Source organism: Ranitomeya variabilis, chromosome 7, assembly GCF_051348905.1.
Source record: "Ranitomeya variabilis isolate aRanVar5 chromosome 7, aRanVar5.hap1, whole genome shotgun sequence".
Taxonomy (NCBI): domain Eukaryota; kingdom Metazoa; phylum Chordata; class Amphibia; order Anura; family Dendrobatidae; genus Ranitomeya; species Ranitomeya variabilis.
In genome coordinates, this window is record NC_135238.1 from 3478612 (window position 1) to 3506443 (window position 27832).

Genomic DNA, 27832 nt, shown 5'->3' on the forward strand with positions numbered 1-27832 from the left:
TTTAGGGGTAGTTAGCTCTTGGCTGTGAAGAGGCGTCTAGGGAGAGTTAGGAACGCTCCACGGCTATTTCTAGTGTGTGTGATAGGATTAGGGATTGCGGTCAGTAGAGTTACCACCTCCTCAGAGCTTGTCTCAGGTTTTCCGTTTTAACCATCAGGTCATTCCGGGTGCTCCTAACCACCAGGTCCATAACAGATTTACCAACGATCACGACCAGCGATACGACCTGGCCGTGATCGTTGGTAAATCGTTGTGTGGTCACTGGAGAGCTGTCACACAGACAGCTCTCCAGCGACCAACGATGCCGAAGTACCCGGGTAACCAGGGTAAACATCGGGTTACTAAGCGCAGGGCCACGCTTAGTAACCCGATGTTTACCCTGGTTACCATCGTAAATGTAAAAAAAACAAACAGTACATACTCACATTCCGGTGTCCGTTAGGTCCCTTGCCGTCCGCTTCCCGCACTGACTGACTGCCGGCCGTAAAGTGAAAGCAGAGCACAGCAGTGACGTCACCGCTGTGCTCTGCTTTCACTTTACGGCCGGCACTCAGTCAGTGAGGGAAGCAGACGGCAAGGGACCTGACGGACACCGGAATGTGAGTATGTACTGTTTGGTTTTTTTACATTTACGATGGTAACCAGGGTAAACATCGGGTTACTAAGCGCGGCCCTGCGCTTAGTAACCCGATGTTTACCCTGGTTACAAGCGAACGCATCTTGGATCGGTGTCACACACACCGATCCAACGATGACAGCGGGAGATCCAGCCACGAAAGAAAGTTCCAAACGATCTGCTACGACGTACGATTCACAGCGGGGTCCCTGATCGCTGCTGCGTGTCAGACACAGCGATATCGTATGGATATCGCTGGAACGTCACGGATCGTACCGTCGTAGCGATCAAAGTGCCACTGTGTGACGGTACCCTTAGTTAGATTGGATGGGGGGATTTGGGTGATGGGGGGTTTAACGGCGGTGATAAGAGACTGATCTGGCCTGGACCTCCTGGGGAAAAACTTTGGGGCCTGATCCTAGCTCTGATAATTCCTGAACTTTGTGGCCGGAGGTGGATCATGGGTGGCGGGCTATTTGTGTTTACAATAATATTGTATATAGGACGGTGTGGATGTAGTTGGGGTTGTATATAGTGATACTAATGAAGCTGGGCCAGGGGAATTACATTATTTTATACTATTTATTATTTATTTTAGGGGGATATTCATGTAGTTATGGTTATTTTGTTTCTTCCTTTTTTTAGATTTGTTTTCTTTATTTTGTTTCTTTACTTTATTTAAATTTTTCTTTTTTTTCCCGTTTAGTAGGTCGAAAACTTTCCTCCATTTTGTTTCCATTTCTGGTTTATTTCTTTGTGATTTGTCTGTGATTCTGTCGTCTGATTGGAGTTTTGTTCTTATGTTTTGTTCTGTTGTGTCTTATCCTGTAATGTATCGTAGTTGTGTCATGTGATGTATTTATATATAATATAAAAGACCTATAGTCTATTATTCCCTGTTATCAGCCATTACTGGGCGAGGTGACTGTAGGACAGGAGACTACAATCTATTACTCCCTCTTATCAGCCATTACTGAGGAGAAAAGACTGTAGGACAGGCTTGCATATTTAGCCTGTCCATCATGTTCCATACTGTACTGCTGCTGCCCGTGCTTCTGCACATATTCTGCCTGTCCATCATGTTCCATAGTGTACTGCTGCTGCCCGTGCTCCTGCACATATTCCGCCTGTCTGTCATTTTCCATAGTGTACTGCTGCTGCCCGTGCTTCTGCACATATTCCGCCTGTCCATCATGTTCCATAGTCTACCGCTGCTGCCTGTGCCTCTGCACCCTGCCTGCACTGTATACCCACTATGCTTCATATTGTACAGCTCCTAATGCCGCTATCACGGCGTCTATAGGGCCATACATCTCTTGATGCAGATTTGTCATGTATGGCTGCTCTGCCATGATCTGTAGCTTGGTCTGGGCTTCTACTTGAGACAATGAGTTCCCTTCTGAGCTGTTATATTTGCATACACACGAGTCTATATATGCCCAGGAATGCAGTAATGAGACGAGTGCTGGTGATGAGGAAATCTCAGACTATGGAGGCTTCGAGCCAAGTAAGACTCGCTGCGTCCCAGCAGACACCCAACATCCAGTTCTTGTGACTCCTCGTATTGAGAGCGGCGGATCTTCCCACCATCCTCGCTGGTAAGTGCAGCTCCATTGATCTATATATCAGGTGGACACTGATTAGATATCTGAGGTGGGAGATACTGGCAGATGTCAGAGAAGATCAGAAGATCCCTCCATCTGACCACAAATACCTACAGGCATTTCAATGCCGGACAGAAAGGCCATGTAAGAACTAAATTAATCTCTGAGCACTGCCTAACCCTACCTGTACTAATGATGTCCCCAAGACGATGCTTAACTCTACTAATCCTAACTCTGAACCTAGATTTTACCCCAGGAACACTAAACCCAAAACGAAGCCTAACCATAGTAATCCATAAACCATAGTCCTAGTAATCCTAACCCTGAACCTAACCTTAACCTTAACAGTCCTGACTCCAAACCTTAACCCTAGTAATCCTGACCCCTAGACTAATTATTACCCTACTAAGCCGAAATCCAAAACGAACCCTAGCAAAAGTAATCCATAAATCATAGTCAAAGTAATCCTAATCCTATTAATCCTATCCCTAAACGGAACCACGGCACTAGTAATCCTGACCCCAATACCAGAGATGAGAGAATCTGCAGAGATTCAAATTCAGCAAATCGCGCTAATTCATCAGGAAATTTCGATGTGCAGGGAATTTATGTGATGAAAATGAAATGTTTCTTATTATTTTCTGTGGTCTCCAAAGCATCAGTCACCACTCACCTCACTACTGACCACCCACAAAAAGGAAAATTGCACATGAACTAAGGAACACACTAGACACTGCTGCATATTTCACCTACCCAAGACCACACAGAAAAGGGTGGGAGCCTCCTCTGTCTTGTCCTCCCTCTCCTTCCTCTCGTCCTCCCTCTCATCCTCCCTCTCCTCTTCCTTCTCCTCCTCCCTTTCTTCCTCCCTTCGTCTTCCCTCTCATCCTCCTTCTCCTCCACCCCACATCCATTAAGCAGTCAGGTGGAGTCAATTGAGCTATCTGAAATTTTGGGGAATTTTTCTAGGGCAAGTCCAGCGAATGTAGATCATGTTTTACTTTGAGGGAGAGGTTTATGGCCAATTTCCATTGCGAGATGGTTGGTACTCTTGATGACACTGTGTGTCTGGTCACACACCACACATTTTTGGGCCATAAATACAGCCTCGGTCAGGAATAGTTTATCTACAGTCCTATGCTATTGTTTGGGGTCCACATATAGTGGACACATTTTAGGGTCATCTGTAATGGGGATTCCCATGCAGTAGTGCTGGAGCTCAAGCAAAAAAGGCAGCACACTGCAGCGCTAACACATGCAAACATGAAACACAGAAATTGAACTGCATTACTGCACTGAAAATATGAAAAGTGAGAGCGTTTAGCGCATAAAAAAGGCTAATTTTATGTGTACCTGGTAGCCACTTTACGGCATCTCTCTTATACCAGGTCCTACGCTTTCCTTCCTCGCTGAGAATAAACGTCTCCATGTGAATGGGCACCTATGAAAACCTCTCATGAGACTAACATTCTCTTTCTCTGTGGAGGGGTACTGGACCTGCTGCAATTAAGACACCTGTGACTAGGAGGCAGAGTGCTCAGTCAGAAGGCTAGACAATACATTTGAACTCCGCCTCCTAGTCACAGGTGTCTTAATTGCAGCAGGTCCAGTACCCCTCCACACAGAAAGAGAATGTTAGTCTCATGAGAGGTTTTCATAGGTGCCCATTCACATGGAGACGTTTATTCTCAGCGAGGAAGGAAAGCGTAGGACCTGGTATAAGAGAGATGCCGTAAAGTGGCTACCAGGTACACATAAAATTGGCCTTTTTTATGCGCTAAACGCTCTCACTTTTCATATTTTCAGTGCAGTAATGCAGTTCAATTTCTGTGTTTCATGTTTGCATGTCTTAGCGCTGCAGTGTGCTGCCTTTTTTGCTTGACTGTATAGGAGTTGGTGACTCTAGGTTCAGCACCTGTTCACACTTGATCTATGTTTGGATGTGACGGTCCGTTTTTTCAAATGTAGTGCTGGAGCTGACCCACTTGGGCCCAGTATCCCCTATACGCAGTGTAACACATACGGTGAAGAACATATCATCCTGCAGCTCTTTCACTATAGTTCCAGAAACATGTTTAGGAACTTCCAAGGCCGAGCTCGCAGTGCTCAGTGCTCTTCAATGCCACAATCTGTCCCCCACTCGCTTCTTTTCCGTTCATGTATTGGATCCAAGCAGTCTTCCAGCAAAAGGGCATGTAAATGGGATGTAAGTGTAGCGCCCCCACCGCCGCAGGGCCGAGGGGTACCCAGTACCGGGCCTCTGAGTCTCTGTTCTGGGGTAGTCACGGTGGCTAGACCCGGCCCGTGACCCTGCTGAGGGGCGTACAATGTAGGTAGAGGTATAGGAGGGTGTTATCGTGCAGGACGCAATCAATCACAAGGACACAGGGGTGCAGTCTCTTTACCTCTTTACTGAAGGTCTCAAAGTCCTCAATCCGGAATACGGTTAACCAGGCTACGCAAGTCCGGCCGGTCTGATGGCACCTCCAGAATTCCCTTTGCAGGTGGAAATCAGTGTCTACCTGCTAGCGCTTGTGTGTTGTGGTCCTCCCCTGCTGTGCTTACGGGATAGTCCCCACAACTGTTGTGTCTGTTTCTCGTGTTCCCTTACAACTCGATCGGATGATGTTCTTCTCCTCCGTCCCTTCCTGATGTTCTGGTTAGGACGCACCTGTATGACGGGTAGGCTCGGAGCTCTTCCGGGACCCTAGAGTCGCCCCTCTCCTAGTGTGCCCCCTATGTCTGCTTAGGTGATGTAGGTGAGACAGCCCGCCTGTAACTGACTGTCCTGCCGTAGGTTTGAAGTATGGCCTGGAGTTCTATACTTCCTCGGCGTTCCGGCCACCGGTAAATTGCGCCTCAGTAGGATGTTGCCTCGGTCTAACAGCACGACTCCCACTGGTATTTCTCCTTCTTGGTTTGATCTCGTTTCTCACTCAGCACAATAAATCTCGCTTCTTATCCTTTCTTGGGGCACCGCCGCAATGTCGTACAGGCACGGTCCCGTAACGTTCTCTCTCGTTGCCAGGCCTCTGTCAGGATCCCACCCCTGACAGGGACCCTACCGAATCTTCCCCCACAACACCCTCTGCCACAAGGTGTTGCCTGGTTCCAACCCAGTCAGCTTTCTGATCTAACTTCCTGCCTGACCCCCAGTTTTACCAAAGTGTGAGGAGTGGCCTAATGAATAGAACCCTTAGCTCCCCCTGGAGGCCCGACTGTGAAATGTATTGGTGTATGTGATACCTGGTCAGATGAATCCCTTCAGTGCCATCAGACGTACCATAGCCCCCCATAGTGGCGGAGCAACAGTACTGCAACGACCAGGACTCTGGGGCGCTGCATAAGTCCAGGTCCAAGGGAATCCAGTAGCACCGAGGACAAGGGGCAATTCCACAGGATGAGGTTGGGAACCCGGGAACAAGGGCTGAAGGACATGTTCCAATTGTAGCTACTGGTTTGGATGGTTTAGCTCTTTTAGCATTTGGACGGGTTTAAAGGAATGGGCCACAAAGATCTGACCGAGGTAAATCAATCTTCTCCTTTCCCACATGCAGTAGGTCCCCATTCCAAAATTAACGGTTCAGTGAGGGTTTTGTCATGCCATAGTGGGGTGTGGCTGGGACCAAAGATATATCTAAATCTCTATTCCTACTAATCCTAATCCAAAACCTTACAATAATCCAAACTATGAGCAAATCTGATGAAATTCTGAAATTCATACTGGCCATGCCTCTCGAAGTTTCCTAGGAAATTATCTTTGCTTCAAATTTATTCAATGCAAAACAATTGTGTTATCATCATAAAAGTACAAAAAAATTACACTTGTCTCGCAACCCACGGTCTGAATGCCGCAGCTGCCCACCCTATCGTCCAAACTCTGCTGGCTACTCCAGTGTCTCTTCCATTGTGCCGACGGATGTCCACTTCCAGATCTTCAGTCTTTGGCGGCGCTTTAATTGTTGACTAAGCATCGGGCAACATAGTGAAGTTGTTACTTGAGACCTCACGACGTGTGAGCTGGGTCTAGTCAGAAGTGGAAGCGCAGCCAAAGACTTCATGTCTTCATGTCACCCAAGAGGTTGTCCATCAGCACACCTCGAGAGCAGAAGCGACAGCATGGATGTGGAGAGAAGGGATGACCAGGAGGGAAGCTGCAGCAATGGGAGAGGCGAGCACCGACCCGAGTACAAGTTTTTAAACTCCTCTCCAACCTGCCTCCATTTTGCTGAATTTGCTCATAAAAAATCAGAATTGGGTAAATCTGTTTTTTTTTTTTATAATATTTGAGAAGAATTTGATTCCTCTTGAATTTGTTCGCTCATTACTATGAAGGACCAATCTCCATCCTAATCCTTGAAGGCAACGCTTGAAATAAATGAGTCTGTATATATAAAAGCCCATTACGGTGCAATGGGCTTCACCAGTTATAATTTGGTAAATGTGTGGTCCCTCCATCCTTTTGTTATATCTGACTATGCCAAAAATGCTAAGCGCTTGATCCAATGTATCTGTGGCGCCCCTAGGGGTATTTGCCACAAAAATAGTTATTGACACCAAATACAAATACTAAAATAGCAAGACTGCACTACCATCTCCGGCCAGAAGGGGGAGCTCCAGAGACTCCCCTTGATCTATTCTGGTCTGAGAAAAGGACTGGCATTTGGGTTGAGGAGCTGAAAGTGAGAGGTCGTATAACTGAACTCCTAACAGCCCTATGAAGGATTATAGACCCGTAATACCCATAGTAGGAAAAGAGGAATAGAGAAAAAGGACATTGTGAGAACCGGGTAGCAATAACCTCTACCCAGAACAGGCGCAGAGACGGATACCGGATCCGTGGCTATATTCATTATATATAATACAGCAACCGGAAGGAAGTGAGGTGATATCAGCTTCACCAGGGTAAGACGCAGCAACAGACACAGAGTTCAGCAGTACTCCCAAAGGGGGTAAGCCGACAAAAAGGACTCGGGTTGTCCGTCGAACCAGAATACAGAAAAGACAGATTGGGTCGGCAGCCAGTTCACAAACAGCAGCAGGGCCATACAGAAACTGTGCATAATAAGAGATGGAAATCCTGACAGGGTCAAAGTAATTCAGGGTTCTTATACAGACTCCGGTGACAGTATTGGTGGCAAATCCCTTTTTGTTGAAGTAAACTGGTTAAACGTTTCAGCGCCTCAGTCTTTCATTTGGACAATAGCTGTCGATCCAGGATCGGGGTCATCACAGCTGAGAGGACCTGCTGCTGATCAAGTAAGTGTCTCTTCCTTCATGATACCCCTTACACTGTGCATCGCCTGAGGCCACAGCACCGGGTCAAGCCACTAGTGACATCCCCCTCAAGAGACAGACCTCATTGATCTGGTGCTGGGTATCTCGGTCTCCCGGGCGTCACAACTGGCGTCACAAACAGGATTGAGCCAGCCCGTACACCGGGTATTGTGTGCCGTAATTGGAGTCTGAAACTGTGAAAATTTGGATGAAAAATGTTGGAAATTGACTTTATTAAAGAAAATCCCGTTCCCCATTGAAAACTATTGAAAGTGACTTTTCTCCATTGGTTATAATGGGGTAAAAATGGCCGCCATCCCCTGAGGTAATCATCTCATAACCGTTAGGCACAAAACTGTTAATCGAGCTACGTCATTACCCAAGTTCCAGTCTAACTGAAAAACTTCAAAATCCACCATCACAGAGCGTGCGGCAGTTAGAGGCAGCAGGGGGCTGTCATTGTCATCCTGCTGCACAGAGGAACGAATCTACATTATCTAGACGGAAGCTGGGACCGGAGGGGTCTGGATTAACTAAGGGGGTACAGTATGTCGCAGCACGGAGACGCCACAGCACCCGGCGACGCTAATGCAGCTGAAAAACAGAGTGTCGATAGAGAGCCTGGCAGCGCAGCAGTGCAAGGAGTGGCGCCCATCATGCCGGTGTTGATGCCATTTACCCCGGGTGGCCCGTGGCTTCCAATGTATGAAGGTGAACCTAATACCCTTGACGGTTTCAGGGAAAAGATGCTGGCTCATTTTGATATGTTCCCCGTGGGTGAAGCTCAGTGTGTTAGTCTCCTGATGATGCAGTTAAGTGGCCGTGCTAAGCGAGAAGTCACGGCATGCGCAACTGATCTAAAAGGTACTGTTGAACGCATATTTGCTGGATTAAAAGCTACATTTGAAACCACTGCCAGCAGCAAAGCTAAAGTACGATTCTTTAATTGCAAACAAAAAGCTAATGAGGGCGTGAGAGATTTTGCCTTAAACCTGCAGGAAGCCCTTAAATCACTTACACTGGCTGAACCCATTTTTAACACAGGAGCCGATAAACTGCTAAGAGATCAATTTATTGAGGGACTCTACACCCCTTCTCACCGGGGGCATGTGAGCATGCTTGTTTTTAAGAACCCTGAATTGACATTTGCCCAATTAAAGGAGAGCGCTATACGTCTCCAGCTGGCAGAGGCACCTCGGGATCAGGATCTCACACAACCCATGGCAGATGCACTTCAGCAACGGGGAATGCCAGTGACATCAGCTACGTCCGGTGTCAGTGCTAAGTCCCTGGGGCCTAGTACTAATGAGGCTCGTCAGCAAAAGCTTGACTCTTTAACTGATGTTGTTGCTTCAATGGCTAAATCCATGAAGGAGATGAGAGAACCCAAGATGGAGTTGGCAAACCGTAGAGAGGATGTTCCATGGATGAGGTCCCGGAGATACCCGACTGTTATGACCCCAATGGCGAGGGTCTCAGAGGAACAAGTAAGTCTGCGAAGTACAAAAATCCAGCTCATAGGGCAGTGGTAACTGGGTTGACCATATATCTACTCCTAACGCCAACACTAGAAGTAGCCGGGGAACATGCCTACGTTGGTCGCTAGATGTCTCGCGCCAGCCGGAGGACTAACTACCCCTAGAAGAGGAAAACAAAGACCTCTCTTGCCTCCAGAGAATAGACCCCCAAAGTTGGATACAAGCCCCCCACAAATAATAACGGTGAGGTAAGAGGAAATGACAAACACAGAGATGAACTAGGTTTAGCAAAGAGAGGCCCACTTACTAATAGCAGAATGTAGTAAGATAACTTATATGGTCAACAAAAACCCTATCAAAAATCCACACTGGAAATTCACGAACCCCCGAACCGTCTAACGGCCCGGGGGGAGAACTCCAGCCTCCCTAGAGCTTCCAGCAAGGTAAGGATACAGATTACGTACAAGCTGGACAAAAATGCAAACAAAAACAAATAGCAAAAAGCAAGAAAGCAGACTTAGCTTAATCTAGCAGGAACCAGGATCAGTAGACAAGAGCACAACAGATTAGCTCTGATTACAACGTTGCCAGGCATTGAACTGAAGGTCCAGGGAGCTTATATAGCAACACCCCTGACCTAACGACCCAGGTGAGCATACAAGGGATGGCAGACATTCCCAGAGTCAAATCACTAGTAACCACTAGAGGGAGCCAAAAAGGTAAATTCACAACACCCGACATGGAGAGGACGACCCCGTGACCGCTACCAACCGGATGGACAGCCCATTTGCCGCCGTTGCCAGCAGCCAGGCCACTTTCCACGAAATTGTGATTTAAACGGGAATCCCCTGGGAATGCGGGCCGCTTCGCAGGAATGAATTTTCAAGGCCCAACACCCTGGCACGACAGGTACATCGGAGGACGACCCATCATCCCTATCGTGCTGGATAGAATTCCCCTCAACGCTTTGCTGGAAACAGGTTCCCAGATTTCATCTATACCATATATCCTTTATAAGAGGTACTGGGCTGAGGTAGATATTGATAAAGGACCCACTGATGTTGAACTAGATATATGGGCCAGTAATGGTAAGTTGGTACCGAAACTAGGATTCAGATAGATGACCATAAAGATTGGTAAAGCAGAATTGAAGAAACAGGGTATAATTGTCATTGATGTTGACCGACAGGACTGTGAACCAACTGTATTGATAGGAATGAATGTGTTAGAGAACTGCTTTTCCTAAGTTATTTCTGTCTTACAACAAATTGCTGAAACCGCCCGATCCTGCCAGCAGAGAGTTCTCCGGAGGGAAATAAAAGTATTAATGTTAAGGCAACAGATAGAAGTTGCAGGTGGAGAAATCGGCAGTGTGAGGGTGAGTGATCCAACGTCTATTGTAATCCCACCAAAAACAGAAATGCTGGTGTGGTGTAGAGCGGCCATTGGTACTAAAGGACGAGACTATCAAGCCTTAATAGAACCAGCGTACACCGACAGCAGGCCCACTATACTCACAGCACGAGGGGTGGTCGAGGTACACCGGGGACGGGTGCCGGTACGACTTTTGAACTGTGGAGAGGAAGAGGTCACTTTGCCAAGGTACGCTACAGTGGCAAAGTTATATACTGTTGACAACAATGCCATCACAACCGTTGAGCCCTTAGAATCGACCTGTCAGGTGGAAAATAACGGCTCAGATGGAGAATCGGAGGATTGGTGCCAACACCTAGACGTGGGTGTAGATTCAACACCTACCCATCAAAGGCAAGGGGTATATAGATTAGTGACGGAATATGAACAAGTCTTCAGTAAACACCCATTGGACTTCGGACAGATAGAAAGGGTGGAACATACAATCCCCACCGGTGACCATCCCCCGATAAAAGAAAGATATAGACCCATACCGCCCGCTCACTATCAATGCGCGAAGGACATGCTGAGAGAGATAAAACAGGCCGGGGTAATAAGAGATAGTTGTAGCCCTTGGGCGGCCCCTCTGGTGATTGTCAAAAAAAGGATGGAACCATGAGAATGTGCGTAGACTACCGGCGGATTAATAACATCACCCATAAAGACGCCTATCCCTTGCCTAGGATAGAAGAGTGCTTGACTGCTTTGAAATCTGCTAATTATTTTTCCACCTTAGACTTAACAAGCGGGTATTGGCAAGTCCCTGTGGCTGAGAAGGATAAAGAAAAAACGGCATTCACCACACCAATGGGTCTAAGCGAATTTAATCGCATACCGTTCGGACTCTGCAACGCATCCGGTACTTTCCAGCGACTGATGGAATGTTGCCTCGGACACAAGAACTTCGAGACCGTCCTCCTGTACCTAGATGATGTGATCATCTACTCAAAGACTTACGAACAGCACTTAACAGACCTGTCAGAGGTGTTCGAAGCCTTATCCAAGTATGGTATGAAAATCAAACCATCCAAATGTCACCTTCTCAAGCCAAAGGTACAATACTTAGGGCACATCGTGAGTTCGGAGGGAGTAGCACCGGATCCCGAGAAAATAACTGCCATAAGGGATTGGCCAAGACCTACCAACGCAAAAGAAGTGAGGCAATTCTTGGGATTGGTGGGTTATTATCGCAGATTTATAAAAGGATTTACCAAGTTGGCAGCACCCTTGCAAGACGCTTTGGTAGGGCAGACGAAGAAACCTTCGAACCGAAACCCTCCTTTTCAGTGGGGCGACGAAAGAGAAGACTCCTTTGAGCGACTAAAGCAGGCACTAAACGGAGAAGAAGTTCTAGCGTATCCGGATTACCATCAACCTTTCATCCTCTACACCGATGCCAGTAATGTAGGATTGGGAGCGGTGCTGTCGCAAAAACAAGAAGGTCGGGAGAAAGTCACCGCCTTTGCAAGTAGAAAACTCCGGCCTACTGAAAGAAATTCTGAAAATTATAGCTCCTTCAAATTGGAGCTACTGGCAGTAGTTTGGGCTGTGACTGAACGTTTCAAACACTATTTGACCGGTGCAGAATTTATTGTCTATACTGACAACAATCCATTGACCCACCTAGACACGGCTAAATTAGGTGCGTTAGAACAGCGATGGATGGCCCGGTTATCTAATTACAACTTCGTGATCAAGTATCGAGCAGGTCGCAAGAATGGAAATGCCGATGCCCTATCCCGGATGCCACACTTAAGAGATGTAGAAGAAGAAACGGGGGAGCTTGAAGAAATTGAACTACCAGCCTTTCATCAGCCCAAGGCAAAACATAGACAGTCAAATACCTATCAGAAACAACAAGAAGTGAATTTTAATCCGTTAGCACACCATAGATGGGCTGACACCCAAGATAGCAATCCGGCTGTGAAGATAGTGAAGGAACTATTGATTGAGCAAAGTGCATATCCCGATGAGGATGCCCCAGAAGAGACGCATTAACTCTGGAAAGAGAGACGCACAATGTTCCTGTATCAGGGGAAACTCTGTAGAAGATACACCAATCCGAAAACACATGAATTGGTTTGGCAGATTATCGTGCCTAAACAAGATGTGAGGATGGTCCTCGAGGCTTACCACAATGGTGCTGGTCACTTTGGTTGGAAAAAGCTAGAAGTACTTCTGAGAGAAAGATTTTATTGGGTCGGGATGAGAAAATCAATCGAACAGTGGTATAGAAACTGTGGCCCGTGCAACCTCAGAAGGAACGATCAAAAGAGCCAAAGAGCACCACTGCAGCCCATAATCACCAAACAACCACTTGAACTGGTAGCCATGGACCACGTGAAGTTGACACCGAGCCGGACCGGTTACGTCTATGCCTTGACCATCGTGGACCATTATTCGCGCTTCTTGGTAGTAGTACCTGTAAAAGATCTGACTGCAAAAACAGCAGCCAAAGCGTTCCAAACATACTTTTGTAGACCCCATGGATATCTGGAACAGGTTCTCACTGACCAGGGTACAGCCTTTGAATCAGAGATCTTCAGAGAATTCTGTAATATGTATGGTTGCAAAAAGATCCGGACGACGGCCTATCATCCGCAAACAAACGGCTTATGTGAGAAGATGAACCATATTGTGATAGACCTACTAAAGACTTTACCTGAAACGGAAAGGAATCAATGGCCAGAGAAATTGCCTGACTTGGTGGATCTGTATAATCATGTCCCGGTGAGCTCTACCAACTGCACCCCAGCTTATCTTATGCGTGCAAGACCCGGCCAATTACCAATCGATCTAGAAATGGGAATTCTGAAACCAGACGCAGAAGTTCAAGACTCCAATTGGGATGTCGTACGGCAAAAGCAGTATCGCCAAGTGCAAGAGAGTGTGGAAAGAAGCCTCCAGCAAACCAGAGAAAGACAAGAGCGAACTTTCAACCAGAATGCTCTAGCAACTCCATTAAGACCGGGTGACCAAGTACTCAAGAGGAATCGTCAAACCAATAAACTGGATAATCAATGGGAAGCCGTACCCTACACAGTTTTACCAACAAGAATGGATAATCCTAAAATGTGTCTCATTAGCAAAAACGGAGGTTTAACATCTGTACTAGTGTCAAGAGACAATCTTAAATTATGTCCGAAAACGTTGAAAGAGCCAGAAGTTGTCCAGCCAGAATCAGAAGTTATTCAACCTATACAGGTTCAACCAGTAAAGGAAAAAGAGGAGGAAATGTATCACACCTGTATAGGAGACTTTCCCAAAACCCTACTAACATACCACGGTGCAGTAGTGGTTCCCATGGTGGCCTTTTATCCAACACCGAACCCAATATTAGAAGTCCCAAGACAGGAAGAGGTTGACCCCGTACTACAAGAGGTTCCAGGTCAGGAAGAACAGATTCCTGATCAGAGTGATCCCATTCACGGTGGACTTGCCAACCCCATAGTGGTGGAATTATCTTTAGCAGAGAGGGCAGATACTATATCCGCAGTAGACAGAAGTACACCACATAAAGAGACACCGCTATTACGTAGATCCCAGCGTGGTACCCAGGGTCAATTACTGGCCAGGTATGCGGATTACCAACTATAAGACTATAGTCATTGTTATCATTCTGTAACGTTTAAGCCCAGTACCTACAGAGACTTACCTGTATGAACTTCTTACATATTCTTGAACTTTTTATCAGCCCGGAAACACTAAATCAAAGCTCCGGAAAGACTGCTTTGTGAACTTTGCTTCTTAGTACCTTCAAGGATAGAATTGTATTAATGGACGCTATTTGAAGTGACTTTTTACAGAATTCAATTTTTTTTGTTTCTTTGAGTGGTTTTTGTAACTTTTCATTTTTAAGACTCTGTACATACCAATTGTTATTTCAAAATGTTATCGTCCCACAGTCCCGGAGTACTGTTCTTAACTAAGGGGGAATGTGGCGCCCCTAGGGGTATTTGCCACAAAAATAGTTATTGACACCAAATACAAATATTAAAATAGCAAGACTGCACTACCATCTCCGGCCAGAAGGGGGAGCTCCAGAGACTCCCCTTGATCTATTCTGGTCTGAGAAAAGGACTGGCAGTTGGGTTGAGGAGCTGAAAGTGAGAGGTCGTATAACTGAACTCCTAACAGCCCTATGACGGATTATAGGCCCGTAATACCGATAGTAGGAAAAGAGGAATAGAGAAAAAGGACATTGTGAGAACCGGGTAGCAATAACCTCTACCCAGAATAGGCGCAGAGATGGATACCGGATCCGTGGCTATATTCGTTATATATAATACAGCAACCGGAAGGACGTGAGGTGATATCAGCTTCACCAGGGTAAGACGCAGCAACAGACACAGAGTTCAGCAGTACTCCCAGAGGGGATAAGCCGACAAAAAGGACTCGGGTTGTCCGTCGAACCAGAGTACAGAAGAGACAGATTGGGTCGGCAGCCAGTTCACAAACAGCAGCAGGGCCATACAGAAACTGTGCATAATAAGAGGTGGAAATCCTGACAGGGTCAAAGTAATTCAGGGTTCTTATACAGACTCCGGTGACAGTATTGGTGGCAAATCCCTTTTTGTTGAAGTAAACTGGTTAAACGTTTCAGCGCCTCAGTCTTTCATTTGGACAATAGCTGTCGATCCAGGATCGGGGTCATCACAGCTGAGAGGACCTGCTGCTGATCAAGTAAGTGTCTGTTCCTTCATGATACCCCTTACACTGTGCATCGCCTGAGGCCACAGCACCGGGTCAAGCCACTAGTGACATCCCCCTCAAGAGACAGACCTCATTGATCTGGTGCTGGGTACCTCGGTCTCCTGGGCGTCACATATCCCTATCTCATAATCATGTATGAAATCGAGAGGTCTTCTGGAACACAGCTTCTGGGCTGCAGACCTCCGGGCATCACGTCGGGATTTTCCATAAAGATGATGTCTGTTGTTGTGAATTGGACTTTTTGGCTCCCTCTTGTGGTCACTAGCGACATGACACTTTGAGTCTCTTTCTCCAGCCTGGTCTCCACCTGACTCGTTAGTCCAGGGGTGTTGCTATTTATGCTTCCTGGATTTTCAGTCTGGTGCCTGGCATCGTTGTAATCAGTTCCTTTCTGTTTGCTCCTGTCTGCTGGTCATGGCTCTTGCAAAATAAGCTAAGTCCTGCTTCCTTATTTTTTGGTTATTTGTATTTGCTCTTATTTCTGTCCAGCTTGTACTAAATGTGATTCCTGATATAGCTGGAAGCTCTAGGGGGCTGATATTCTCCCCCCGTGCCGTTAGACGGTTCGGGGGTTCTTGAATATTCAGAGTGGAAATTTTGATAGGGTTTTTGCTGACCGTATAAGTCATCTTACTATATTCTGCTATTAGTCAGTGGGCCTCTCTTTGCTAAAAACCTAGTTCATTCTTACGTTTGTCTTTTCTTCTTACCTCACCGTTATTATTTGTTGGGGGCTTGTATCCAACTTTTGGGGTCTTTTCTCTGGAGGCAAGAAAGGTCTATCTTTTCCCTTTTAGGGTTAGTTAGTTCTCCGGCTGGCGCGAGACGTCTAGAACCAACGTAGGTACGTTCCCCGGCTGCTGCTATTTGTGGTGCTAGGATCAGGTATACGGTCAGCCTAGTTACCACTGCCCTATGAGCTGGTTTTTTTGTGTTTGCAGACTTGGTAATAAATTCTGAGACCCTCTGCCATTGGGGTCATAACAGTATCCTTTGCCTCTGTTGTCTGACTTGTTTGCCCGGATTAGGGGTGCCAAGTGGTTCACCAAGATAGATCTTCGTGGTGCGTACAACCTTGTGCGCATTAAGCAAGGAGATGAATGGAAAACTGCATTTAATATGCCCGAAGGTCATTTTGAGTACTTGGTGATGCCTTTTGGGCTCTCGAATGCTCCTTCAGTTTTTCAGTCCTTTATGCATGATATCTTCCGGAAGTATCTGGATAAATTTATGATTGTTTATCTGGATGATATTCTGTTTTTTTCTGATGATTGGGACTCCCATGTTAAGCAGGTCAGGATGGTGTTTCAGGTTTTGCGTGAGAATGCTTTGTTTGTTAAGGGCTCAAAGTGTCTCTTTGGAGTACAGAAGGTTCCCTTTTTGGGTTTTATTTTCTCCCCTTCTGCGGTGGAGATGGACCCAGTCAAGGTCCGAGCTATTCATGATTGGTCTCAACCCACGTCAGTTAAGAGTCTTCAGAAGTTCTTGGGTATTGCTAACTTCTACCGTCGTTTTATCGCTAACTTTTCTAGCGTTGTTAAACCTTTGACGGATATGACCAAGAAAGGTTCTGATGTTGCTAACTGGGCTCCTGCAGCCGTGGAAGCTTTCCAAGAGCTGAAGCGCCGGTTTACTTCGGCGCCTGTTTTGTGCCAGCCTGATGTCTCACTTCCCTTTCAGGTTGAAGTGGATGCTTCTGAGATCGGGGCAGGGGACGTTTTGTCGCAGAGAGGCCCTGGTTGCTCGGTAATGAGACCATGTGCTTTTTTTTCTAGGAAGTTTTCGCCTGCTGAGCGGAATTATGATGTTGGCAATCGGGAGTTGTTGGCCATGCAGTGGGCATTTGAGGAGTGGCGTCATTGGCTCGAGGGTGCTAAGCATCGTGTGGTGGTCTTGACTGATCACAAGAATCTGATGTACCTCGAGTCTGCTAAACGCCTTAATCCTAGACAGGCCCGTTGGTCATTGTTTTTCTCCCGTTTTGACTTTGTGGTCTCGTACCTACCAGGTTCAAAGAATGTGAAGGCTGATGCTCTTTCAAGGAGTTTTGTGCCTGACTCTCCTGGAGTCTCAGAGCCAGCTGGTATTCTTAAAGAGGGAGTAATCTTGTCAGCCATTTCTCCGGATTTGCGACGTGTGTTGCAGAGATTTCAGGCTGGTAGACCTGACTCTTGTCCACCTGACAGACTGTATGTTCCTGATAAATGGACCAGCAGAGTCATTTCCGAGGTTCATTCCTCGGTGTTGGCAGGGCATCCTGGGATTTTTGGCACCAGAGATTTGGTGGCTAGGTCCTTTTGGTGGCCTTCCTTGTCACGGGATGTGCGGTCATTTGTGCAGTCCTGTGGGACTTGTGCTCGAGCTAAGCCTTGCTGTTCTCATGCCAGCGGGTTGCTCTTGCCCTTGCCTGTCCCGAAGAGGCCTTGGACACACATTTCCATGGATTTCATTTCAGATCTTCCGGTGTCTCAGGGCATGTCTGTCATCTGGGTGGTATGTGATCGCTTTTCCAAGATGGTCCATTTGGTGCCTTTGCCTAAGCTGCCTTCCTCTTCCGATCTGGTTCGTTTATTCTTTCAGAATGTGGTTCGTTTGCACGGCATTCCTGAGAATATCGTGTCTGACAGAGGATCCCAGTTTGTTTCCAGGTTCTGGCGATCCTTTTGTGCTAAGATGGGCATTGATTTGTCGTTTTCGTCTGCCTTTCATCCTCAGACTAATGGCCAAACGGAGCGAACAAATCAGACTCTAGAGGCTTATTTGAGGTGTTTTGTTTCTGCAGATCAGGATGATTGGGTGACCTTCTTGCCATTGGCTGAGTTTGCCCTTAATAATCGGGCTAGTTCCGCTACTTTGGTTTCGCCATTCTTCTGCAACTCTGGTTTTCATCCTCTTTTTCCTCGGGACATGTTGAGCCCTCTGACTGTCCTGGGGTAGATTCTGTGGTGGATAGGTTGCAGCGGATCTGGAATCATGTGGTGGACAACCTAAAGTTGTCACAGGAGAAGGCTCAGCGTTTTGCCAACCGCTGCCGCGGTGTGGGTCCCCGACTTCGTGTTGGGGATTTGGTGTGGCTGTCTTCTCGGTTTGTTCCTATGAAGGTCTCCTCTCCTAAATTTAAGCCTCGCTTCATCGGTCCTTATAAGATTTTGGAAATCCTTAATCCTGTGTCCTTTCGCTTGGATCTTCCGGTGTCGTTTGCCATTCACAACGTGTTCCATAGGTCTTTGTTGTGGCGCTACGTTGTGCCTGTGGTTCCTTCTGTTGAGCCTCCTGCTCCGGTGTTGGTTGAGGGCGAGTTGGAGTACGTGGTGGAGAAGATCTTGGATTCTCGTCTCTCCAGACGGAGGCTTCAGTATTTGGTCAAGTGGAAGGGCTATGGTCAGGAGGATAATTCCTGGGTGGTTGCCTCTGATGTTCATGCGGCCGATTTGGTTCGTGCCTTTCACGCTGCTCATCCTGATTGTCCTGGTGGTCTTGGTGAGGGTTCGGTGACCCCTCCTTAAGGGGGGGGGTACTGTTGTGAATTGGACTTTTTGGCTCCCTCTTGTGGTCACTAGCGACATGACACTTTGAGTCTCTTTCTCCAGCCTGGTCTCCACCTGACTCGTTAGTCCAGGGGTGTTGCTATTTATGCTTCCTGGATATTCAGTCTGGTGCCTGGCATCGTTGTAATCAGTTCCTTTCTGTTTGCTCCTGTCTGCTGGTCATGGCTCTTGCAAAATAAGCTCTAAGTCCTGCTTCCTTATTTTTTGGTTATTTGCATTTGCTCTTATTTCTGTCCAGCTTGTACTAAATGTGATTCCTGATATAGCTGGAAGCTCTAGGGGGCTGATATTCTCCCCCCGTGCCGTTAGACAGTTCGGGGGTTCTTGAATATTCAGAGTGGAAATTTTGATAGGGTTTTTGCTGACCGTATAAGTCATCTTACTATATTCTGCTATTAGTCAGTGGGCCTCTCTTTGCTAAAAACCTAGTTCATTCTTACGTTTGTCTTTTCTTCTTACCTCACCGTTATTATTTGTTGGGGGCTTGTATCCAACTTTTGGGGTCTTTTCTCTGGAGGCAAGAAAGGTCTATCTTTTCCCTTTTAGGGTTAGTTAGTTCTCCGGCTGGCGCGAGACGTCTAGAACCAACATAGGTACGTTCCCCGGCTGCTGCTATTTGTGGTGCTAGGATCAGGTATACGGTCAGCCTAGTTACCACTGCAATATGAGCTGGTTTTTTTGTGTTTGCAGACTTGGTAATAAATTCTGAGACCCTCTGCCATTGGGGTCATAACAGTCTGTGTCCCTTTCTGATATACGGACAATGAAGAAACCACCTGAGCATTACTACAAAAGTCCTGACAATGTGGCCTGTAGACAAAAGCCAAGATGGTTCCTCAAACTGATCATAAATTTCATAAAGTTCTGCAGTTACACTACACAGTGTGCAAACGTTCAGGACTTGTTGTTTGCTTTTCTTCTGCTTCTCTCAATAGAATAACGAAAGAAGGAGGAAAATTTGACCATAACCACAAGTATGCAAACACATGAATTCCCACTCGAGATGGAAATAACAGGGAATCATGACAGTGTGCACATTACACGCCGCCACAATTCAGCAACCTGTGGTCACATATTGACTGCAGAAATTTATGTTGAGCCCAGAAAACCACTTTAATGGCTTCTTTAATGGCTGTATTTTAGAAACGCGGTCATCCGGTACAATGGAGAGGCCTGAATAGCAAGCACGCAGTTCTAATGAGGATTAGGGTTAGGGTTGCCTTTTTTAAATTGTTTTGTGCTTTAAATTTACTAATTATTATTTTTTTTTTTTGCTTTTCAGGGGAATGGACATTCCCAGACTCAAGTAGCTGTAGAGAAAAATGTCCCTCAACTCATCAGTCAACAATACGAACCCAGCAGTCCAAGCCTCCAATGTAGATCTGTCCTTGGTCACCATTCCAATCACCATCTGCCTGGTGACGGTTCTTGTCTGCCTGGTTGGTCTGGTTGGTAATGGCCTCACAATATATCAGTTGTGTTTCCGCATCAAGCTGAACCAGTCCACAGTCTATATCTTGAATTTGGCTTTCGCAGATTTCATCTATCTGTTCTGCTGCTGCATGGTCTCCTTGTATCTTCTGTGCTTGTATAATGGAGTGTCCACCACGTCGGACAATATCAGGACATTCTCCAAGTTCGGCGAGTTCCTACACAGTTTTGGATTTAATTCCAGCTTGTTCTTTCTGGCCACCCTTTGCCTTGAACGATGTCTCTCCGTTTGCTTTCCCATATGGTACAAGTACCGTCGCCCAAAGCACTTGTCAGTCATATTGTGTGGGATCATATGGATCCTGTCAGTCCTGATAACTGTTCTGGAGAGGTTCCTCATCCCAGAGCACAGATCTACCGTCTACATAGTGGTATCAGTCATATTTCTAATTGTGACTCTGGCCATGATTGGATCCAGTGTTATCATTCTGGTAGAAATCCAGAAGACCTCCATTCGATACCGACCCATGAAATTGTACATAGTGGTTGTCACTGCGGTCATCACCTTCCTTATTTCCCTGGTTCCGGCCACCATGGTGAGACTCTTGGCCCTCTTTGGCTTCATCCCTACAGGAAGGATAAGGGTACTCAGCTACATCATGATTTCACTGTGTTCTGCCATCAATTCCACTGTCAATCCCTATATCTACATCATTGTGGGGCGATGGAAGACCAGCATCTCCACAACACAAGCTCTCCAGTCTGTCTTCAAAGACGAGGATGGAAGGTCATCAGAAGGACAAGACTCAGCGGAGACGCAACGAAGTGACATTGAGCAAAAACCGAGCACCTTTAGGATGAATGAAGAGGAGAAGCCTGAAGACTCCTAGCAGTCTCTTTATTTCATCATCACTTTTACCTCCAGCTCCACCAATACGCCGATCCATTATTCCACCATTACTATTGGTTGACAGACAGTCTTTTATTCCCAGATGTAAACAAAGATAAAATGTATCAAAGAAAGAATCAAACGTCACTGTGATGTAACGTCTGATACCAAAGCTTTCATTCTACAGGGTGGGCCATGTATATGGATACACCTAAATAACATGGGAATGGTTGGTGATAACTTCCTGTTTGTGGCACATTAGTATATGGGAGGGGGAAAACTTTTCAAGATGGGTTGCCACCATGGTGGCCATTTTGAAGTCGGCCATTTTGGATCCAACTTTATTTTTTTCCAATGGGAAGAGGGTCATGTGACACATCAAACTTATTGAGAATTTCACAAGAAATACAATGATGTGCTTGGTTTTAACGTAACTTTATTCTTTCATGAGTTATTTACAAGTTTCTCTTTGCAGCCATTGACATGTCGCGGAGGGTAACACGTGAGGAGCCGATAGAAATTGTGTTTATGTCTGGTGAACGCAGTACCGGGGTCATTGCAGCAGATTTCAATGCAAGACACCCTGCGCAAGAAAACGGTCACCATTCCCATGTTATTTAGGCGTATCCATATAAATGGCCACCCAAAAAAGTTTGCCTCATCACTGAACATAATGTTCTGTGTAAACTGAGGGTCTTGTTCCAATTTTTGTTTTGCCCATTCTGTAGATTCAGTGGCCGATCTGGCTCATCCTCGTTGAGGTTCTGCAGCAGTTGGATTTTGTAAGGTGCCATTTGTGAGCAGCTAATATTCGCTGAAGGGACGTTCGACTGATGCCAGATCGGCTGCTGAATCTGCAGAATGGGCAAAACAAACAGAACCGCTTGGCTTTCCTCTCCTGGTTGTGTGAGCCGAGGTCCTGCAGCAGGAGGTCTACCAGAGCTCTGACAGGGTGGTGGTCACACATCTCCCTGCTGCTGTCGGAGAAGACGTCTTGTGCGTTCTTGCTTCTGTTGGTATATTGCACAGGTGTGAACACGGCCGACGTTACGGGGTGCAGCTCTCCCTCCGCACTCCTCACGTCGTGTCGTGTTTATAGGCGATCTCTGTGCAGTTATAATTAGCAGATCATTATTATAATTACCACTTCTTACAATGTAAAGTGGATGAACCTGACGGTCTCCTTGTGTCGGGAACTCTGCTGATGTCATGTATGGAAAGAAAAATCCTCCGACATCTCCCGAATCCCCTAATGCCGCGACTGAGGTGGAGTCACTGATATCATCACTATGGCGGCCATAGTCTGCGCACTCTCGTGTATGGTGGTGAGTCCTCGCGGGCAGGGTCCTCGCTCCTCCTGGACCCGGTGTGACTTGGATTGTCCATGATTACTGCACTCGTTTTTATTATGTACACCCCTCATCACATGTACTAAATAATAAATCATAAGAATTCACTCTCCTCACCTTTATCTTCCTCTCCTCTCCGGTTTCTATTAAGTCTAATTTTGTTGATGATGAGGGTCTGCAGGGCAGTGATGAGGGTCTGCAGGGCAGTGATGAGGGTCTGCAGGCGCAGTGATGAGGGTCTGCAGGGCAGTGATGAGGGTCTGCAGGCACAGTGATGAGGGTCTGCAGGCGCAGTGATGAGGGTCTGCAGGCGCAGTGATGAGGGTCTGCAGGTACAGCGATGAAGGTCCGCAGGCACAGTGATGAGGGTCTGCAGGCTCAGTGATGAGGGTCTGCAGGCGCTGTGATGAGGGTCCGCAGGCGCAGTGATGAAGGTCCACAGGTGCAGTGATGAGGGTCTGCAGGCACAGTGATGAGGGTCTGCAGGCAGAGTGATGAGGGTCTGCAGGCACAGTGATGAGGGTCTGCAGGTGCAGTGATGAGGGTCTGCAGGCACAGTGATGAGGGTCTGCAGGCGCAGTGATGAGGGTCTGCAGGCGCAGTGATGAGGGTCCGCAGGTGCAGTGATGAAGGTCCGCAGGCGCAGTGATGAGGGTCCGCAGACACAGTGATGAGGGTCCGAAGGCGCAGTGATGAGGGTCTGCAGGAGCAGTGATGAGGGTCTGCAGGGCAGTGATGAGGGTCTGCAGGCACAGTGATGAGGGTCTGCAGGCGCAGCGATGAGGTTCTGCAGGTGCAGTGATGAGGGTCTGCAGGCACAGTGATGAGGGTCTGCAGGCACAGTGATGAGGGTCTGCAGGTGCAGTGATGAGGGTCCGCAGGCACAGTGATGAGATTCTGTAGGCGCAGTGATGAGGGTCTGCAGGCACAGTGATGAAGGTCCGCAGGCGCAGTGATGAGGGTCTGCAGGGCAGTGATGAGGGTCTGCAGGGCAGTGATGAGGGTCTGCAGGCACAGTGATGAGGGTCTGCAGGCGCAGTGATGAGGTTCTGCAGGTGCAGTGATGAGGGTCTGCAGGCACAGTGATGAGGGTCTGCAGGCACAGTGATGAGGGTCTGCAGGCACAGTGATGAGGTTCTATAGGCGCAGTGATGAGGGTCTGCAGGCACAGTGATGAGGGTCCGCAGGCGCAGTGATGAGGGTCTGCAGGCACAGTGATGAGCGTTTGCAGGCGCAGTGATGAAGGTCCGCAGGCGCAGTGATGAGGGTCCGCATGCGCAGTGAGGAGGGTCTGCAGGCACAGTGATGAGGGTCTGCAGGTGCAGTGATGAGTGTCTGCAGGCGCAGTGATGAGGTTCCGCAGACGCAGTGATGAAGGTCCGCAGGCGCAGTGATGAGGGTCTGCAGGTGCAGTGATGAGGTTCTGTAGGCACAGTGAAGAGGGTCTGCAGGGCAATGATGAGGGTCTGCAGGCACAGTGATGAGGGTCTGCAGGTACAGTGATGAAGGTCCGCAGGTATAGTGATGAGGGTCTGCAGGCGCAGTGATGAGGGTCTGCAGGCGCTGTGATGAGGGTCCGCAGGTGCAGTGATGAAGGTCCACAGGTTCAGTGATGAGGGTCTGCAGGCGCAGTGATGAGGTTCTGCAGGGTAGTGATGAGGGTCCGCATGCACAGTGATGAGGGTCCGTAGGCGCAGTGATCAGGGTCTGCTGGCGCAGTGATGAGGTTCTGCAGGGTAGTGATCAGGGTCCGCATGCACAGTGATGAGGGTCCGTAGGCGCAGTGATCAGGGTCTGCTGGCGCAGTGATGAGGTTCTGCAGGGTAGTGATCAGGGTCTGCAGGGCAGTGATGAGGGTCTGCAGGCACAGTGATGAGGGTCTGCAGGCGCAGTGATGAGGTTCTGTAGGCGCAGTGATGAGGGTCTGCAGGCACAGTGATGAAGGTCCGCAGGCACAGTGATGACGGTCTGCAGGCACAGTGATGAGGGTCTGCAGGCGCAGTGATGAGGGTCTGCAGGCGCAGTGATGAGGTTCTGCAGGTGCAGTGATGAGGTTCCTCAGGCACAGTGATGAGGGTCTCTAGGGCAGTGATGAGGGTCTGCAGGCACAGTGATGAGGTTCTGCAGGTGCAGTGATGAGGTTCCTCAGGCACAGTGATGAGGGTCTGCAGGTGCAGTGATGAGGTTCCTCAGGCACAGTGATGAGGGTCCGCAGGCACAGTGATGAGGGTCTGCAGGGCAGTGATGAAGGTCTGCAGGCACAGTGATGAGGGTCTGCAGGCGCAGTGATGAGGTTCTGCAGGCACAGTGATGAGGTTCCGCAGGCGCAGTGATGAGGGTCTGCAGGCACAGTGATGAGGGTCTGCAGGCACAGTGATGAAGGTCCGCAGGCACAGTGATGAGGGTCTGCAGGCACAGTGATGAGGGTCTGCAGGCGCAGTGATGAGGTTCTGCAGGCGCAGTGATGAGGGTCCGCAGGCGCAGTGATGAAGGTCCGCAGGCGCAGTGATGAGGGTCCGCAGGCGCAGTGATGAGGGTCCGCAGGCGCAGTAATGAGGGTCTGCAGGCACAGTGATGAGGGTCTGCAAGCGCAGTGATGAGGGTCTGCAAGCTCAGTGATGAGGTTCCGCAGGCGCAGTGATGAAGGTCTGCAGGCGCAGTGATGAGGGTCTGCAGGCACAGTGATGAGGGTCTGCAGGTGCAGTGATGAGGGTCTGCAGGCACAGTGATGAAGGTCCCCAGGCACAGCGATGAGGGTCTGCAGGCACAGTGATGAAGGTCCCCAGGCACAGCGATGAGGGTCTGCAGGTACAGTTTGTGGACACATTTCAGGATATGACTAATGGTGTCCTGAATGCAGCTAACGCCCTAAAAGAGGCATCTTATTGACTCCAGATCGATTTAGCAGCCGGACAACGACTCCCAACATCTGGCCAATGTCATTGAGGCCTTCTTCACACGTCAGTGTCTCCAGTACACGTAGGGACAGTTTCCATATGTACTGGAGACACTGAAACGTGTAGACCCATTCTGTGCACATGTCAGTGTGTTTCCACAGCCCGCGTGTCCGTGGGCAAAACATGCTGACTTGACAGTCAGTCACAAGAAGCTGATGATGAAGGCGATGGGCAGTCACTAGGCACTGACGATGGCGGTCACCAGATACTGATGATGGAGGAGATGGGGGGTCACCAGATACTGATGTTGGAGGCGACGGGCGGTCACTAGGTACTGACAATGGAGGTGACGGGCGGTCACCAGACACTGATGATGGAGGTGAGGGGCAGTCACCAGATACTGATGATGGAGGTGAGGGGCAGTCACCAGATATTGATGATGGAGGAGATGGGCGGTCACCAGATACTGATGTTGGAGGCGACGGGCGGTCGCTAGGTACTGACAATGGAGATGACAGGCAGTCACCAGACACTGATGATGGAGGGGAGGGGCAGTCACCAGATACTGATGATGGAGGAGATGGGCGGTCACCAGATACTGATGTTGGAGGCGACGGGCGGTCACTAGGTACTGACAATGGAGGTGACGGGCGGTCACCAGACACTGATGATGGAGGTGAGGGGCAGTCACCAGACACTGATGATGGAGGCGAGGGGCAGTCACCAGATATTGATGATGGAGGAGATGGGCGGTCACCAGATACTGATGTTGGAGGCGACGGGCGGTCACCAGGATTTACATTTCTCTTTTCTCACTTTGCATTTTGTTAATTACTAAAACGAAACTAATGACCCTTCTATTTGTGAAAGCTCCTTACTTTGCAGGATATTTTCCACACTTGCCTCTGACTCCTACGGTTTTTAATTCCATCAGTTTTTATATGACCTCCATGTAATGGTGCAATCATTAAATTGTGAGAATTCCAGAAGACTTGTCATTCTTCTCCAATAGCCATCTTGAAGGCAGTCCGTGAGGTCCACATTTATCCTTCAGATGCCGCACTGATTAGAGGAGCATAAGGCTTTGATAAGGAGGAGAACCTCCACCTTGTGCTACTCATGTGCATAGGAAGGGATGGGACGGTGCCAATAGGTGGAGTCTACTATATAAACATCTATTTATATATTATACAAGACGAGGATTGTTCTGTCCCATTATGTAATAGACAGAATATACATAGAGTAACCACCCACGTACCAGAAACGAGCTGACATACAGGAATAACCAAGGATCTGGAGAAAAACAGGATCACAAAACCACAGGCTGTTCACCGAGACCTGGTATGGCACTATAGTCCCTTCCCTAGGAGATGTCATCATAGATCCTTACTAGGTCCTCTGTACTGTGAACATTACTATGACCTCTACATGGATCCACCATCTCCTCACTAGAAGATGTCATCATAGATCATTACTAGGACCTCTACACAGCTCTACAGTCTCCTCAATAGGAGATGTCACATAGATCATTACTAGGACCTCTACATGGCCATACTGTCTCCTCACTAGAAGATGTCATCATAGATCCTTACTAGGACCTCTACTCAGCTCTATATCTCCTCACTAAGAGATGTCATCATAGATCATTATTAGAACCTCTACATGGCTCTACAGTTTCTTCACTAGGAGATGTCATCATAGATCATTACTAGGACCTCTACATGGCTATACTGTCTCCTCACTAGAAGATGTCATCATAGATCCTTACTAGGACCTCTACTCAGCTCTATATCTCCTCACTAAGAGATGTCATCATAGATCATTATTAGAACCTCTACATGGCTCTACAGTTTCTTCACTAGGAGATGTCATCATAGATCATTACTAGGACCTCTACATGGCTATACTGTCTCCTCACTAGAAGATGTCATCATAGATCCTTACTAGGACCTCTACTCAGCTCTATATCTCCTCACTAAGAGATGTCATCATAGATCATTATTAGAACCTCTACATGGCTCTACAGTTTCTTCACTAGGAGATGTCATCAGAGATCATTACTAGGACCTCTACATGGCTATACTGTCTCCTCACTAGAAGATGTCATCATAGATCATTACTAGGACCTCTACATGGCTCTACCATCTCCTCACTAAGAGATGTCATCATAGATCATTACTAGGACCTTTACTTTGCTCTACTGTTTCCTCACTAGAAGATGTCATCATAGATCATTACTAGAACCTCTACATAGCTCTACATCTCCTCACTAAGAGATGTCATCATAGATCATTATTAGAACCTCTACATGACTCTACCATCTCCTCACTAGGAGATGTAATCATAGATCAGTACTGGGACCTCTACATAGCTCTACCATCTCCTCACTAGAAGATGTCACCATAGATCATTAATAGGACCTCTACATGGCTCTACCATCTCCTCACTAGGAAATGTCATCATAGATCATTACTAGGACTTCTGCATGGTTCTTCCATCTCCTCACTAGAAGATGTCATCATAGATCATTAATAGGACCTCTACATGGCTCTACCATCTCCTCACTAGAATATATCATGGCTCATTACTAGGACCTCTACATTGCTCTACTGTCTTC

The 27832-nt window shown here is 47.6% G+C and overlaps 1 protein-coding gene across 2 annotated transcripts in view; it reads left to right on the forward strand.

Moving 5' to 3' along the window:
- Window positions 1-22188, forward strand: part of LOC143784144 (proto-oncogene Mas-like) — a 35147-nt gene extending 12959 nt beyond the window's left edge. The window contains exons 1-2 of one of the 2 annotated variants that reach the window (XM_077272015.1): window positions 2092-2214; window positions 19932-22188. In XM_077272015.1, coding sequence (XP_077128130.1) covers window positions 19972-20970 — 999 coding nt within the window. In that variant the 5' untranslated portion in view covers window positions 2092-2214; window positions 19932-19971 and the 3' untranslated portion in view covers window positions 20971-22188. Of the gene's footprint in view, window positions 1-2091; window positions 2215-19931 lie in introns of those variants that run through there. The other variant, XM_077272016.1, reaches the window with a different exon arrangement.
- The last annotated feature ends 5644 nt before the right edge of the window (window positions 22189-27832 follow it).